At 40.1% G+C, this 16,447-nt stretch overlaps 1 protein-coding gene across 1 annotated transcript; it reads right to left on the reverse strand.

Annotated features, from left to right (window-relative positions):
• Positions 1-1,245: 1,245 nt before the first annotated feature.
• Positions 1,246-16,289, reverse strand: mrpl1 (mitochondrial ribosomal protein L1). The gene is made up of 9 exons (XM_047381093.1): positions 16,195-16,289; positions 15,278-15,386; positions 14,915-15,182; positions 12,681-12,764; positions 12,309-12,380; positions 12,042-12,153; positions 10,512-10,612; positions 8,877-8,958; positions 1,246-1,412 (listed from the first exon to the last, which is right to left on the reverse strand). Exons 1-9 carry the CDS (start codon positions 16,223-16,225, stop codon positions 1,309-1,311), a joined length of 963 nt encoding a protein of 320 aa, XP_047237049.1. The 5' UTR covers positions 16,226-16,289; the 3' UTR covers positions 1,246-1,308.
• Positions 16,290-16,447: the final 158 nt, after the last annotated feature.

The raw sequence follows: 16,447 nt of genomic DNA on the forward strand, positions 1-16,447 counted from the left end.
ATGTCAACCTGAGGATGGATGTAGTACAGCAGTTTGCAGAGAGAGCAGCGTGCCTCTCTGTGGGTGCTCTGGGACATGAAGGTCCTTGTTTTACCTTCCTAAAGTTGAGGTGGGGCCCGTTTTCTTAATGGGTTTGGATAGGATAAGATGGTGGCGCAGCTAAGACCTAAAACATAAAAACTGGTTACAGTTTGGGAGTTGATCTACGGGTTTATTCCAGATCCCGAGGCATGAATGTGAATTAATCTAAACCAGGATATTTCTTATGGGTTTAGTTTTGGCCCAAATGAACCCTGCAACACACACCTGCTTAAAGAAATCATTCGTTTACCCAGAACCAGAGGGGTTCTTATAGAAGTGGGCCTTTTCCCAAAGTTCACAGGCTGCAGAAACCCAGCAGCACACAATGTAAACACTGCCTCCTTGTGTCCATGTAGTGGTATTACACCAAATTCCTGTGGCTGCTTACGAGACAACAGTCTTAATGCAGGAATTACATCGGCACACATTTACATCCAAATATAGAAATACGAAGATACTAAACATATGTAAGCGAATCATTATAAACATGTATGCAAAGGGAACATCTGTAGCTTTTTGTCTTATTGTCATAAAATTAAAGCAATCTGAGCAGAAAATAATGAAATAATGAAAATCTATTCCCTGATTGTAATAAAAAAAACAGCAGCAGATCATTTTGTCATTTTAATTATAACATATTTTCCTTCACTTGTACTTACTTCTACTTCACTGTAGATAAAACCTAAAATCAAATATTTTAGAGCTTTAATAACTTCTTGGTTGTGTGTTCAGGTCCTCCTACATGTAGATTAGGAGAAACATTTAGTTTATGGAGCATGAGGACGAGTACCAACAGAAACGGAGACAAAAAAAGGTCAAAGCTGTGGTTTAAACTTCTTAGCAGATGCAGGACAACAATTTAGAAAAGAGGTGTTCAAATATGAGCTGTTATTTTACACACAGTACATTTAACTACAGAAAGTTTGAATTTGTAATGCAGAATATGTAACAAAGAGAACGTACGCTGAAATTAAACAGAAAATGTTAAACTGTTTGACTCGGTGCTGCTAAATCTAAATGATTTAACAGTAAAACAAACTTGAAGAAATCCTGTCGACTGTCTGTGGTCCTAATGTGGTTTAAAATTAAATACTTTCCTCTTCTGCTCGGGTACGTTTGTTCTGACTTTAATCTGCTGGGATTTCCTTCAAAGAACACACAAGCTTTCATGGATTCCAGAAACAAAGTTTATTCAATACAGTCATTATTTACACTCTGAAAGAAAACTCATCCCTCGTCGGTCTGACCCGCTTCAGGTAGAACACCTTCGGTCCGGAACCAGACGGCTTCACTGGTCCGACTACTCATGATGGCCCGCTCGATGAAAGGTCCTGATGGGAGGAAAGAAAAACAAATCAGGAATAGATTTTGTTTGTTGACGGACTGAATCTGAAGGACCTCATGTTGCCTCCGAAAGCAGTGACGGAGCTGGGAAAGGATACTGGACCCGTCCTCCTGGAGGACCTTAACACAGATGTTTTTCTTTAATCAGATATGAGACAGAACTATTTTACAGATGAATATTCTGGTTCTAAACGCACTGCTGTATTAATTAGTAGAGGAGAAAAAAACGAATCATGAAGCCAAAAACATCCCAATCAGCATGCTGTAGCACCTCATCAGGCTTTCTGTTCAATCATTAACTTTATTCATGAAAAACAAGATTCTTCATACATCAGGTTCCAACTCAATGGTTCCAGCATCATCTTCTTGGAGAATCCAGATTCAGGATTCTTTACACTTTCATCCAATCATCTGCAGCCCATGACTGCTTCTCCTCAGCCCAATAGAACCTTAACATCTTCCATCTAGCTGTTAAAGAACCTTCTAGTTTGGCTTTTCTGCAAGTAAAAAACACTTTTCCGTCACTTTCCAAACCGGGCTCCTGGTTCTGCCCATACAGCCGAGCCCACACCACTTGTCCCGGTTGGGGAAAGTCTGGGTCAGTCTGCAGGGAAAGTCGGTGAGATGAGGTGAACTTGGGATTCTGCCCCAACCCAACCCAACCTCAGTCGCAGTCAAACATGTCTGAATTTTTTAAGGCAGGTTTGGATGTGGTCGGGTAATGAGAACGGATCACCGACCCAACTGCAAACATGCTGGCGACAACCAATCAAAAGGAGAGGAGGTGACATCAGCAGCTACCGGCTAATGGGCTTTTTATTGATCAGCAGCTGGGCAGGAAACAGGGCAGAAAGAAGGGAAAGACATGCAGCAAATGGCCCAGAACCGGGAATCGGACCAGGGTTGAGGACTGTAGCCTATGCATTTGTGTGCCTACTCTACCACTGAGCAACAACATGAACACAAACACACAACAGCAGTGGTCAGAATACTATCACCTAACTAAATACGATCAGAGAAACTCAGGACTAAAACAGTAAATAATGAAGGAGCTTCCTGAAAGAAACCAAAGACTTTACATGTTGATCATGAAGGTAATAGGAATGACTGATGCTTCAGAACCAAATACTCTGAGCAAATAAGCACATCTCCTCCATCTGGAACCAGAAGGCAACAATGAGGGAATGTTTTCTTGAACTTATCCCCGATCATTGGATTGTTACCCGACGCTGCAGCACTTGAGCGTCCAGGACTGTCTGTTTATCACTGGGAGGGCCCCTCCTTGCTTTAAGAGGAGACACAAGCATCTTCCATACTGACGATATCTAAACTGAACCCACACCAGGAGCTTTCTGCCTGAAAACAACAAAATGACTCGACTAGCGTCTTAAAACTCTGCTTGATTTGTTCTATTTTCAGTGACTCCATCGATGTCACAGCGAGCGCTCTGCATGTGGCGCTCAGCCGGAAAGATCCGAGACGGAGAACTTAGTTTCTAAACTGCAGGATTAGTTCAGATCCGTTAAGTTTTTAAAAACATCCAGGAGAGACAGACGTTTCGGGGATCATAGTGGAACCAGCTAAACCGCTTCAGTTTCTGGTTACAATTTCTTGCTCAAAGGGTAAATCTTTTAATTTGTTACATTGTAAAATCTGGACTTTACCAAAACTTCAGAACTTTATTACATCAAAGATAAATAAAGTGAGCAATTTGTACGACAGTTTTATGACTTTCTTTATGAATGTGCACTTAGGAGACAATGCCGTAAAGCGGAACATAAATGGAGGAAAGATAAGTTGTTAGCTTCTCTGGAAATTCTTAGGGATAGCCTTGCTCAGTACCAGAGATCAGTCAAGGAGGCAAAGTGCCAATTTTTATCTGACCTAATTTCAACCAATAATCACTCACCCAGGGTGCTCTTTCACTTGATTGACTCTGTTCTTAATTGTCAAACTCTGGTCCTACTTGAGGCATCAGTCTCAACGCGCAACATTTTTCTCTCATTTTGTATTGAAAAAGTGGCATCTGTAAGACAAGCTTCCAGGGTCCAATATAGTCCTGATTTTTCTGCTGGTCCTGTTTGAGCTGTTTTTGAGCATTTTGAACCAGTGTCCTTTTCTTATTTGAAGAAGAAATCTGCTTGTTTCTCAAACCAGACAGGACAAATACGATTTCATCTTTTGTAGGCTGCATAACTGCTGCTAAACAGTGGCTTTTTGGTTTTTAAATCACCAAAAGACCGAATGCATCTTATTTGGTGATATCGCAACCACAGCCATCAGTGCTTTGCCCTTTAAGTTAAATAAAACAGTTAAAAATCTTGGGGTAATATTTGACCAGTAATTTAACTTTGATAAACAAATTAACTCTGTAGTCAAATCTAGTTTTTATCATCTGCGTCTGTTGACTAAAGTTAAATCATTTGTAAATCACACTGAATTAGAGAAGGCCATTCATGCATTCGTCAGTTCTAGACTTGATTATTGTAACGGTCTTTATATTGGTGTCCATAAGTCTTCCCTAAGACAACTTCAACTTGTCCAGAATGCAGCGGCCCGTCTTTTAACCAATACCCCTAGACGTGAGCATATTACCCCCGTTCTATTCTCTTTGCACTGGCTCCCTGTTCATTTTAGAATTGATTTTAAAATCTTATTGTTTGTTTTTAAAGCATTAAATGGATTAGCCCCACCCTATTTATCCGAACTTCTAAGTTTTCCCGTACATGGGAGATCTCTGAGGTCATCATGTCACCTTTTATTAGATGTCCCAAGAACCAGATTAAAGCATTGGGGTGATCGGGCCTTTTCCGTGGCAGCACCCCAACTCTGGAACAACCTCCCTTTAGACCTTCGATTAACCACTGATCAGAGAATGTTTAAGTCTAAGCTTAAGACTCATCTTTTTAGACAGGCTTTTAATACCATGTAGTGGAACGGCATTTCCCTTATTTGCCTTTTATTGTAATTCTTGGGTATTTCTTTTGTCTTGTAACTTTTATTCTATTTTTGATGTAATTTTTATTGTAAAATGGTTTGGTCGCCTTTGTTGGTTGTTGTTAAGTGCTATATAAATCAATAAATCAATGAATTTGTAAATCAGTTATGAATTTCTCTAACAGATGTTTTTACTATTTAAGAAGCTAAATTTTCTTCAGAATTTACTGGGACAAAACCATCTCTGGTTTGCAGAGAATGGTCTACAAACCATGGGCAGAGGTTGGGAGGATGAAAATGCCTTGATGTCAGAGGTCAGAGGTGAATGTGCAGACCGCTTCCAAATGATACGAAGGCAACAATTTAACCGTTTAACAGTTTTCTACCAACAGCTTAAATACTGTTCGCTACAACCGAACCATGCAGGATAGCATGACTGTTAACACGTCAGACCTTGACTTGAGATGTGCAGAAGACAACAGGAACAACAGGAAACCGAGGCAACAGTTCACACAAATGTATCAAAACCGAAACAGGCGGGAAAACTTTCCTGGTCCGATAAGTCTTGATTTCAGCAGCAACATTCAGACGGTCGGGTCAGAATTTGGCGTAAACAATATAAGCATAAATCCATTCCTACCTTTTATCAACAGTTCAGGCTGCTGGTGGTGGTGCATAATGGTGTGGGTGATATTTTTACCATTTAAACCCTACAGCCTACCCCAGTACTGATGCTGAACATGTCCGTCCCTTAATGACCACAGGGCACCCATCTCCTGATGGCTGCTTCCAGCAGGATAATGCATCATCTCACAAAGCTCAAACCACCTCAAACTGGTTTCTTAAACTTGACAAGTTGTCTGAACTCCAGCGGCCTCCACAGTCACCAGATCTCAGTCCTTGGGAACAAGAGATTCACATTCTGGATCTGCAGCTGACCAATCTGCAGCAACAGTGTGATGCCATCATGTCAATATGGACCAGAATGCTTCTCATAAACAAAGAATCAAGGCAGTTCTGTGGACAAGAAGGGGTCCAACCCGGTACTAGCAAAGTGTACCTAAGAAAGTGGTCGGTGAGTGAAGCTGGTGTTGTTTCCATGCCGGGAGGCGCTTAAAGAACCAACGGAAGAACAAAGACCAGCACCCAAACAGAGCTGAACCGAGCGGTGGGAATGAAATCAAACAAATATTGAATGTATGAGGGGTTCGTTCCTCCACAGGTCTGGCTTTCTCTGAGAAACTAAGGCATAAAATCAGCCATGAGAAGTTCTTCAGAACAGTAAGAGCCTTTCTAAATCATGAAGTAATCATTCTCACAATAAAAAAAAAGAGCTTGATGCAGATCTGGCTGAGCATTTCCATCTCCCTCCTGCCTCTGTTGCTTTGATCTGGAGACATTAACACACACACACACACACACACACATACACACATTCTTTCATCTTCCACACAAACAGTCCTCTCAGCATCATGTTTTCTGTTGTCTTGTCTCTCTGCTCATCAGCACTTTGAGTCTTGTGCTTTTTGTCTTAATAACTCCCATAATCCTCTGGGTTTTTTGTCTTCCCCTCACCCACACGCTGCATTTCCATGCTTGTTTTCTCTGTTTTAAGCGTTCATCCGTGAAGCTCCCTCTTGTTTCTGCCCACACAGCAGCCATGAGCTCCAGTCCAAACGACTCTTGAAAGACATTAAAGTAAATACAGAAGAAGAAACGTGTTCCAGGTGTTCCCGCTGACTTTGGTCTGCAGAGGTAATTAAACCCTGCAGAGTCCTCTCATGTCTCGCGTCGATGAATTGCTGTGGGATGCTTGCTGGCACAAACTCAAAGATCGGTGTCTCTGCAAGGAAAAGCTTCAGACAAGCCCAGGTGACTCGACCCGATGCCGGACCTTCATCTCCTCCTTGGTGTTGAAAACTGCCGGACTGTAAGGAGACTCTTCACAGAGCAGAGCTGGGTCAGCAGAGCGTCAACACTTCCACAGGGGCTCATTATCAGGACCAAACATCACCATCAGCATCTGCTGTGTGTGCAGTCAGACCTGCTGCTGGGTTTCTTCAGTCTGAACAAGACTGAACTATTTAAAGGCCTCCAACAAGGAACTTAAAGTGTTTGGATGCTGACTGCTTCAATAGCTGGAGAAAGATTTCATTTTCAAATAAAAAATCAACTCTGACGTGGCTTTAAATAAGACAGCACTGGCCGCCGATGCAGCCAAGAGCTGTAAATTAATATTTGTTTGTAAGGAAGCAGGACAGACATAAACAATGGTGGCGAAGCATGAAAACGCTAGCATAGTCTGTTTTAGCCTAATGCTAAACTCACTTCTGACGTATGATCGCCAGAATCGTGGATCTTTGTCAGCCTCAGAACCTGAGCAGCATAACAATTTAAACTGGGATTTCACTCCTACCCCGGGTCTTATCTAGAATACCTCCTTCCCTTTGCCGAGCTCCAGCTCTCTCCACCAGAGGAAGCCACACAGACGCTCTTTTCTCTTCCTTTAAGCTGACTTTATTCTCATACATTAAAACAATCTCTAAATATTTCTGATTAGTTAAATCATTTACAGGCTTGTTATGTTATTTACCAAATTATCTTGTTTATGTGGGCTTCATTCGTTATTTTGTTGTTGAGGTATTATAGAGAGGCTGAAACTGGTTTCCAAACTGTTGACGTTTCTGGGTTAAATGTTATTTAATTTGTTTTTTGAATTATTCTGTTGTTTTTATAATATTTTTGAAAATGAAATGACTTATCTTAGGGGACTATCCCTAAAATTGCTTCAGGTTTAATGGGTAAAATTGTGAGCTCTTGTTAAAAAACTGTTCTGTGGAATAAAGTTCCCTAATGTTGAATAAATGCTTTAGATGCAGCATTTGTTTAATATAACAAAAACTATTTTTCCTAATATCAAATATATTGGTTATTTGTTATAACATGGCAGGTTTGTTACAGAAAGAAATCTGGAAATATTTTAATAAAGTAACGATGAAGGGGATACAACCATTAAAGCAGTAGTGGCACCAGGTATAGTAAAGTGACACAGTCAGCTGATTTTCTATGTGAGTTCTGGTCCTGTTTGGGTCATCTCCTCTGTGTTTCTGAAAGCTCTACAGAGGCACAACTGTTAGGGACAAAATCTCAAATCAATTCGTTTTTAGATCATTTAAGCCTCTCGCTGTAATGAGGAGCCGTCAGGTGAGGATTATGCTCTGAACTTAAATACAGAAATAACAACAAAACTGTTTCTCAGCTTAGTTCCTGCACTTCCTGTAAGGAAAAACCAACTGGGCAACCTGAGACCATCACAGTTTCTGCCTTGCAGCTCCAAAAAATATACTTTTTGCCAGAAAAAAAAAAAAGACAAATCATGTTAAAAATGATAATTACTCGGACTTTACCTTTAAATGTGGCAGCTTGACCCGGGATGCCACATTTAAAGATTTCTCGCTAAGACAGGAGCAAAGGACACACATAGTGTGCACTATGGCGACACAATATTAGAAAATCTGTGACCTTTAGCATTTTTATCAAAGTCATAAGTGTCTGGCGTGAGCGTCAGCTGCTTCGAGTCTCTGTCCAACTGGATAAATATTACATTGGCATAACAAATCAAAGTTATTAAGACTTGGATTATATTAGCCGACAATTACTGCACTCCAAACAGTCCTATGTGATATGAATATTGCTCACACTTATATTCCCATGACGATACGCTTGCAATATATCGCGTAGCCCTGATGTGGGAGGAAACTGGAGTATCTGGAGAGAACCCACACAGGAACAAGGAGAACAAGCCAATCCTACCACAGGGTTGCAGTAAGATTGCCCTAAAAGTAGCAGAGCATGTTGTGAACATTTTATGTTCTAATTCTAAATAAAAAACAATACTTTAGCAGATCTGTTGGTAACAGAGATAACAGAACGTGACGATCTGCTGCACGAACGTGTTATTTGGATCTGAACAGCGCAGCAGGATGAGCGTTTTTGCATCCTTAAGCTCCTAGAAGCAGTTTGTGAAATAATTAACCAGTAGGTGAAAATCTGAAGCCCAGGCGATGTTCTAAAACATAGAGCCAACATAGAAAGGAAGAACAGGAGAATGCATGTAGACCAAAATAAGCAAATATGCATTTCTGATTTTCTTTGAGCCGGATTTCAGCAGATTTAGTCCTCCATTTTAAAACGAATTCAAACACAGAACCTTGAACAGGAAAATACATAAATAGAAAGTCTTGCAAGCTGCTAATTGTCATGATTTTATCTTCTCCCTGTGAGTTGAACTGTAAACTGAACCGCATATGAACTTTAAGACCCCACCTGGAAGTTAAAGCTGCTGAGATCTGACATGTCCCCCTTTACCAACCTTCTACCAATCAATCAACAATGTGTGATTCCATCCGGACCAGCTGTCCAAACAGCTGCAAGGTGAACATCAGCTGCAGCTCACTGAGTGGAGGGAGAGTTGAGAAGATCTAGTGTATGTTTGATGGTTCTGGTGAACATACCCAGGCTGGTCGGTCGGTGTGAACAAACGTCAGTCAGGATCGTCTTCAGGTTGGCGAAGATTTGCTCACTGGGCATGTCAAGCTACACCGAGGGCAAAAAACCAAGAAATCCAATTTCATTTTTATGTTCTGTTTTCAAACACTCAGTTATTAAATGCACCTTTATCCTCTAGGATTCATACGAACTTTTTTAGCCATTTGAGACTTAAATGTTTAAAAAAAAAAAAACTAGGATCAAAATAAAAACTACAAAATTAAACATCTTGGAAATTAGGTTATTCTCCTATATTTCTATAATGTGGCCTTGAACTACACAAAACAGACGTTACAGCAGATTTAAAATCTATTTTATATCTAAATACACCGGTGATGCACGATACATCTGCATTAATATCGGCCGACGTTAGTCATTTCTTAACATATCGTATCGATCCGATAAGAAAAACCGGGCCGACAATAACAGCCGATGTTTATTTCCATCTCGTGTGAATTATTAACATCGAATATTGTTATTGGCCCAAATCTCCATCCGTAAATTGCACCAACTGGTTTCTTTAGGGGGAAAATTTATTTTTTCCACCTAATTTAATCTTTAGATGGAAGCGCAATATTCCGTTAGTAAATGGCTCTATTATTTTCACAAATTTAAAACATACTTTTTATTAAGCGCTAATGATAAACATGGACCAACCTGTAGCTCAGGGTTCGGTAAAGCAATTATAAAAATAAACAAAAACTTGAAGCCAACTTCTACAGAACTTTTGCCAGGCAGGTTGCACCACCAGTGCACTCAAAAATAAATATTAAAGTTTCTTTAAACATTTGGAGAAACAAAAAAAAAGGCACTTCAGGGCTTCCATACCTTCAGAAAAAGCCACACATGATAGGAAAAATTAACAGGTTTCTAACAATTATTTAATAAGAACAATTAAGTTTTCCACAACCAAATTCCTACAAAGTTTTCCTGAATAGTTTAACAAAATTCTGGGCATTTACAGAACAATAACCTGGTTGCTTTTATTATCGGTATATTCCAAAGATATCGAAACAACACAACTCTGAAGATGGCTTCTGATCCAGGTTGGTAAAGGGGCATTTCACTACTTTTTAGTATCTGGGCAAACGTAGATCGGCTCTATTTCAAATTATAAAATATTTAGAATCTTAGTTTATTTGTGATACCTTTATTTTGTTTGTATGATTGCTTTATATGATGTCTGAACAGGACCCATTTTAGGAACCACAGGTCCAATTTAACACCCTGATCCAGAGGGAAAAAAGTTGCGAAATAGTCCTTTTGTCACTGAATGAATCAAAGTGTGTTTATTTGTGGATTCTCACTCAGAAATTCAAGTTGGACTAAAACACAAACTAGCATGTTGCATATCAAAGGATGTCATTTAAATATAAATCAATACAACAGAGCTATTTTGTTAGAAAATGTATTTGTCTTTTAGATTCATTTTGCATACTTCTGTCAGCATGAAAAATGATAAAAATCCAATTTTCTTCTGTTCCAGATTTTTAACGACTTCATCGAAACCCTGAACTGTTTCTTGGCCCTGCAGCGTGTTCACCCTGATTGGACTTCCCTCTGGAGCAGAACACATTCTGCAGCAGCTGGGTTAGACGTACCGTAGCTATCTGCGTCCTAATGTAGCAGTCGCTCTCCACCAGGTACTCATGACCCGTCTTGAACAACTCCAACGCCTTGGAGATATCATTGCTGACTGTACCTGGGTTTAAACACAGAGACACATATCAGCACTTTGCTCCTATCTGGGCATAAAAAACTAAATCATAACTCAGGCATCTGGATCTGAAGCTGAAACCAAATATTTAAATTCACTTTATAAAAAGACAGACAACCTCTTTATCTCACTGACATTAAATGGGTCTAAAGTCAGGGCTTTGTGATGGTCACTCAAAAACACCAACTTTGTTGTCCAATTTGCAGCTAAGTTGGCGGCATGCTGAGGGTCCTGGTCCATTTGGAACACCCATTTGGGCCCAGCTTTAAGCCTTCCTGGCTGATGTCTTGAAATGTTGCTTCATTAATTCCTCAGAATGGTCTTTCCTTCTGATGCCATCATTTTGTGAAGTGCACCAGTCCCCACTGCAACAAAACGCCCACACAGCATGATGCTGCCACCCCCATACTTGAAATGGGTGTGGCAGAAATGGAGTTTAAGGTTCCACTTTTTTCCACCAGACGTTGCGTCATTCAGGCGAGGGACGCACGATACATCCGATTAACATCGGTATCAGCTGATGTTAGTCATTTTTTAACATACTGGTATTGGTCCGATATGTAAAACTGTGCCAATATTATTAACCAATGTTTATTTCCATCTCGTTGCTCTATATAATATCACAAAATATCAGTCATCAGCCATAACAGCAATATTAATATCGGACATCGAAATCGCCCAAATGTTTCATATCGGTGCATAAAATCCTGTCATTGCTGTGTACATTTAGAAAAAACCCTAACTGATCTAAAATAGGAAACGTTTAGCCTGATTTAATTCCAGACAGATATTTACTTGTCATGTGTTAACCGTGTGTCTGTTCAGTGAGAAATAACCAAGATTCACCACAAAACACGGAAACGAAAAAAAAAAAAGAGTAAAACTTCCCCCCGTATCAAGCTGAGAAAGGTTAGTTTCGTAAATAAGGACGATGCATTCAGGTTCAACTGTATTTTCTGGACTTTGTATTGACCTCTGATGACCAATTAGCTGACAGCAGAGGGTGAATCAAGCAGTGGAAAAATAAATGCATCTAACCCTCAGACGGCTCGTCACCAAACGTTTACAATGAAAACTGTTACAAAAACAGGACTAAAACAGGCTTGACTATTTAACACTGAAAAGGATTATTAATTTTCTTCAAACATTTAAAATAGTATATTTTGAGACAGAGTTTAAAGCCTAATAGCTGCATTTAAAAATGTGCTGCATATGGATAAAAAAAAGCCTCACATTTTTGATCTGTTCGTGCAAAATTAAACTTTTTTTAAGCTTTTAAACCTGGAAAACAGAGGGAATCAATATGGTTTTGAAGAGCCTCCGAAAGAGGACCGCCTTTGTTGCCCCGCTCTGATGCAGCTGACCATCACATGAAAGCTCTAAACTGGGACACAGCTTGCTGCTCTCATCTTACCTCTTTTGCTCTTTGGAAACTTCTTCCTCAGTTTGTTTTTCAGAGGTAAAATCTTCGGCAGAATATCAGGAACGGCTACGTAGAAGTCGGCTGAAATCTCATCATCCAGAATCTGCAAATGACAACAAACAGATCAGGTCAAGTTTTCACTGAAACACTCCTGCATGAAGCCTAAAGGGCAACATTGGGCTGCTCATAATTAATAGTGAAAACTGTTCTTTGCAGATTTCTGCAGAGAAAAGGTTTTTTTTTTTTTTTAAAACCCACCGGCTGAATGAGCTCTACTCCTCCAACGAAAGCTGCTCCGTTCTCCTGAGCAACGCTAGCCTGACCAGAATCCTGCAGAAACAGACAGGAGAGTCCTTTGATTCTGATTTAGATGAGTCAAATCTCCTCAGACCTCAGTGGTTGTTAACATTTTCATCCAAGTTATAACCCATAACTTGGGGATGTAAACTCTAATAAAATAACAGCCACAAGCAGAGCTGAATGACGGACAAAAGTTGCTATTTTTGCACATCTGAATCATGTTTACACAAAATTAAAACTATTCATCATCAGCGGACACGAACGCCCGTAAAAAGAAAGATTAAGTGAGGCTACAGAAGGCGAGTGGCCTTGACAAATAAACGTCTTTACCTCAGTGAAAACTAAAACTTTGTTCATCTCTGCCCTGAAGCGATGCAGCAAGTGCACGGTGCTGACGAAGGAGTCGATTTTTTTCTGTGAGGAGACAAAAACATTCGTTTGTTGTGTTTATGAGCAGTCAGCAAGCCGCAGGACGATAAAAGATTCGGAGGGAAGGCAGCAGAAAAAAGGGTGATGTCAATGCCAGCACTTTAAATCTCCATCTCTCTAGAGCGCTTCTGATTTATTATATATGGGAACATTAGTTCTGTGAAAATGGAAGATGGGGAAGACAGAGCCGGTCTCTGTGGACCGGCTGCAGTCTTGTGATGCAGAAACAAACTTCTGAGGGTTTTATTTGTCTGTGTTGCACCAATTTTTAGCTGAGTAAGAAAACTGCTCACGTTGCAATGACTGATGCATCATCTGCATGACTCAGATTAGTGGCGGTGAGGTGTGACAGTAAATGCAAGGAGAGGACATAAATCCAAACAAACCTGCCAAGTATAACTGCTTAAATTTGCTTTTAACTGACTCCTGGCAGGTTTCAGGACCATGCTGGGAAAACCGGATGTTTTTTTAACATCTGCAACAGCAAGGAAGGATTTCTGCAGAACTACAAGATGCATGAGCCAGAAGCTTGAAAACTGTCCAAAGGTGCAGTGAAGAGCATAAGTCTAAAAACCTCTGCAGAGACTCCTACAGTATAGATCTGTCAGGTTGCAACCACAAACTTCAGTGGATTTTATTGGGTTTTTTGTGATAGACCAACAAAAAGTGGGGAATAATTATGAAGACAATAAAAAGTGACGAATGGTTTCCCATATAATTTACCTAAAAAGGTTCAAAGTGGGATGTGTGTGTTTGTATTTAACCCCTACTACTATACTCTGGTATCCCTAAATAAAATCAGTTCAAACAACAGCCCTCAGAAGTCTACTCATTAATAAACAGAGGGTGTAATTTAATCTCAGTGTAAACCTACCAGGACATGGACGTCCACCTCAACTGACAGGCTGGGGAAGATCAGAGAAGCAGCCCAGAGGCCCAGGTTAACTCTGGGAGGAGAATCTATTTACAGGACAGCTATTAATTGAGCACTCAACAAATCTGTCCAGTGACCATGAGGAAGAGTTGAGGAAAGCTGAGGCAAAATCGGAATATTAGGACTACATGGATAAGGCTCTCTGTGGAGGAAAACTGCAGAGGAGTCTGCAGACATAATGATCCCAAACATACAAAGGAATGGTTTAGACCCAAGCATATTGAACGGCCTAGTCAATGTCCAGACCTAAATCTGACTGAGAATCTTTGTCAAAACGTGGGAATTGACGTTTGAATTGACAATCTGACTGAGCTTGAGCTATTTAGCAAAGAACAATGGGCGAAAGTTATAGTCTGTAGATGTGAACAGATGGTAGAGACATATGCCTAAAGAGGGTGACAATTTCACAGACAAATAAAATATTCCTAAAGTAGAAAGTAAAATAAATGATTTCTCATTCAGTAACCCGGTTTCTGCATTCATCTTAATTTGGTAGTAAATAGAACCACAAACATCCAGCAACGTTTAATTCGAAGCAAATGCAGTAAAAAAAACTAAAGATTCAGGAACTGTTTGCCTGACCCTTCTCAGGTTTTTGGATCTAAAATGATTCACAGATCATCTAATGAACAAAATTCTGGCCATTTTGTTCATTCAATAAAAACTCTTGCATGTTAAGTTTGTTATTGAGTAGATAAAGAAATGTGGTTTTGCATTTTTATTTCAAAAAATGAAATTATGTGGCCCGTAAGTACATTAAACTTGACTATTTCGGCCCTCATGGTAAAACGTTTGGCCCTTCTGGTTCAAGGAGAAAGCGTCTTCTCTCTAAATGAAAATAGCAGAATGATTCAGGTTTTTAACGCTGCATCTGAATCAAAAACAACACTGATAGAACAGATTTCCACACACTCTTTTAATCCTTAATCATCTTATTATCAATTATAGTATTATTTGTTTTGTCGGTTTACTTAGTTGATGATTATTAATGTGTGTTCTTCTAGTGGTGTTTTGTCTAACCTTGTATTTTTAACCTGCTGTATAAAAAGTTTGACGGATTGATGTCTGGCACCAAGCTTTGAGGAAACGCTGCCTGACACCATTAAATACACCAAAGCAACTCTACAGCTGATAAGTTTTGCTAGTTTTGGATGCAAACGTTGGACTACCTGTTTGACAGCCAGAGCTTGGTGTCACCTACCTTTTTCTCCAGATTCATGTCCAGCTTCAGGTCGATGTAGAGGGGTTGGTCGGCGGGAGTAAAGTCCAGCTCCTGGAATCTCTTCAGCATGTTGATGGTGTCGGCTGCGCTGTGGATGGTTCTGGGATAGAACCTCTTAACGTAGACGTCATCCACCGGCACCCACGCAGTCTTGCCAAAAGGCTTGTGTCTGTCTTTGTCATCGATTAATTTCTTCTCTTTCTTAACCTCCTTCTTTGCCTCCTCTTGTTTGTCTTTCTTCTGGGCCCTGAAGAACAGGAGATGTTTTACACCCGATGTGTGAATCTACCAGCAGGATGAGGCTGAAAAGCCATCCACACATGTGGGGTTTCTTTAACTTACTTGACGGCAGCAAAGGTCCGGATGGGGAGGTTCCTCGGTGCCGTCTGGAATACGGCTGTGTACGTGGGACCGCCGGTGCTCAGCAGCTGCTTCTGACATCCTGACAAAACTGAGCAAGAGAGAAAAAACTGAAATGAGCAGAGATTTGGTCCCGAGAACCTGAACCCAACCCTGACAAACACCAGTATACTGCTGTGGGTCAGAACATCAAACCGCAGACGAGAGTTCAGATCCATTAACCAAGTGAATCAGAAGGCGCTTGACTCCACCAACCAATCTGACAACAACCATAACTAGTGGCTTGAATCTGCTGTCCAAGGACCATGAGAAAAACACATTACTGAAAACTGAGCAAAAGAAAAATGAAATATGATAAAGATTTAACTCTAAAAACAGCTTAATACAATGTTTTCAATTACAGATAACTGGTTAAAAGAAAGACCTGAATTAATTAAATCATAAATGTTTCCATTCATTCGATGTCTTTGAAAATTTGATTTCCGGAGGAAATCCAAAGATCCTGGTCCAGTTCCTCCATGGGGGTCTCAGACTAGAAGGGACATCAACCCTTGATGTATGTTCAGAACATGGATCTGTTTTAAACTATAAATCGCGTTTTTTGTGGTTAAAACTGTGATGGAAGAACGATTTAAATTGAATTAAAACATTTACCAGCTCAGAACTACAAGACATGCCTATGTAGGAAAGTTAATGGAAAATCATTTAGGCTGCAGCATCATCTGTTAGCATCAGAGGTCCAACTTCCGGGCTGTTTTTGGATCAGAACACAGAACCTGGCTGTATGAAGCCCTTATCTTTCTAATGGGCTCACGACCCAAAGATACGTCTAAAAACAACCCGAAACATCATTAATCTCAAACATGACCCGAAGAAATCAGAAACTAAACGAAACTGACCTTTAAAAACAGTCCGCGTGCAGGTTGCCATATCTGCAGCTGCTGGTCCGTGTGAAAACAACGGCCGGTTCGTTGGTTCCGCTTGGCAAAAAAACAAAACAAATGTAAAGTTCATTTATTTACTGTGGATTATTAGAAACACTCAGTGAAAAATCACTTACCTTAAAATAATGAATTAATTAGGATCTTACATTCGGTGTAAATCATTTATTGAATCGGAACCTTTAAAGTTTGACCTTATACGAAGCAACAC

This window comes from Girardinichthys multiradiatus, chromosome 12 (assembly GCF_021462225.1).
Source record: "Girardinichthys multiradiatus isolate DD_20200921_A chromosome 12, DD_fGirMul_XY1, whole genome shotgun sequence".
In the NCBI taxonomy this organism is placed as follows: domain Eukaryota; kingdom Metazoa; phylum Chordata; class Actinopteri; order Cyprinodontiformes; family Goodeidae; genus Girardinichthys; species Girardinichthys multiradiatus.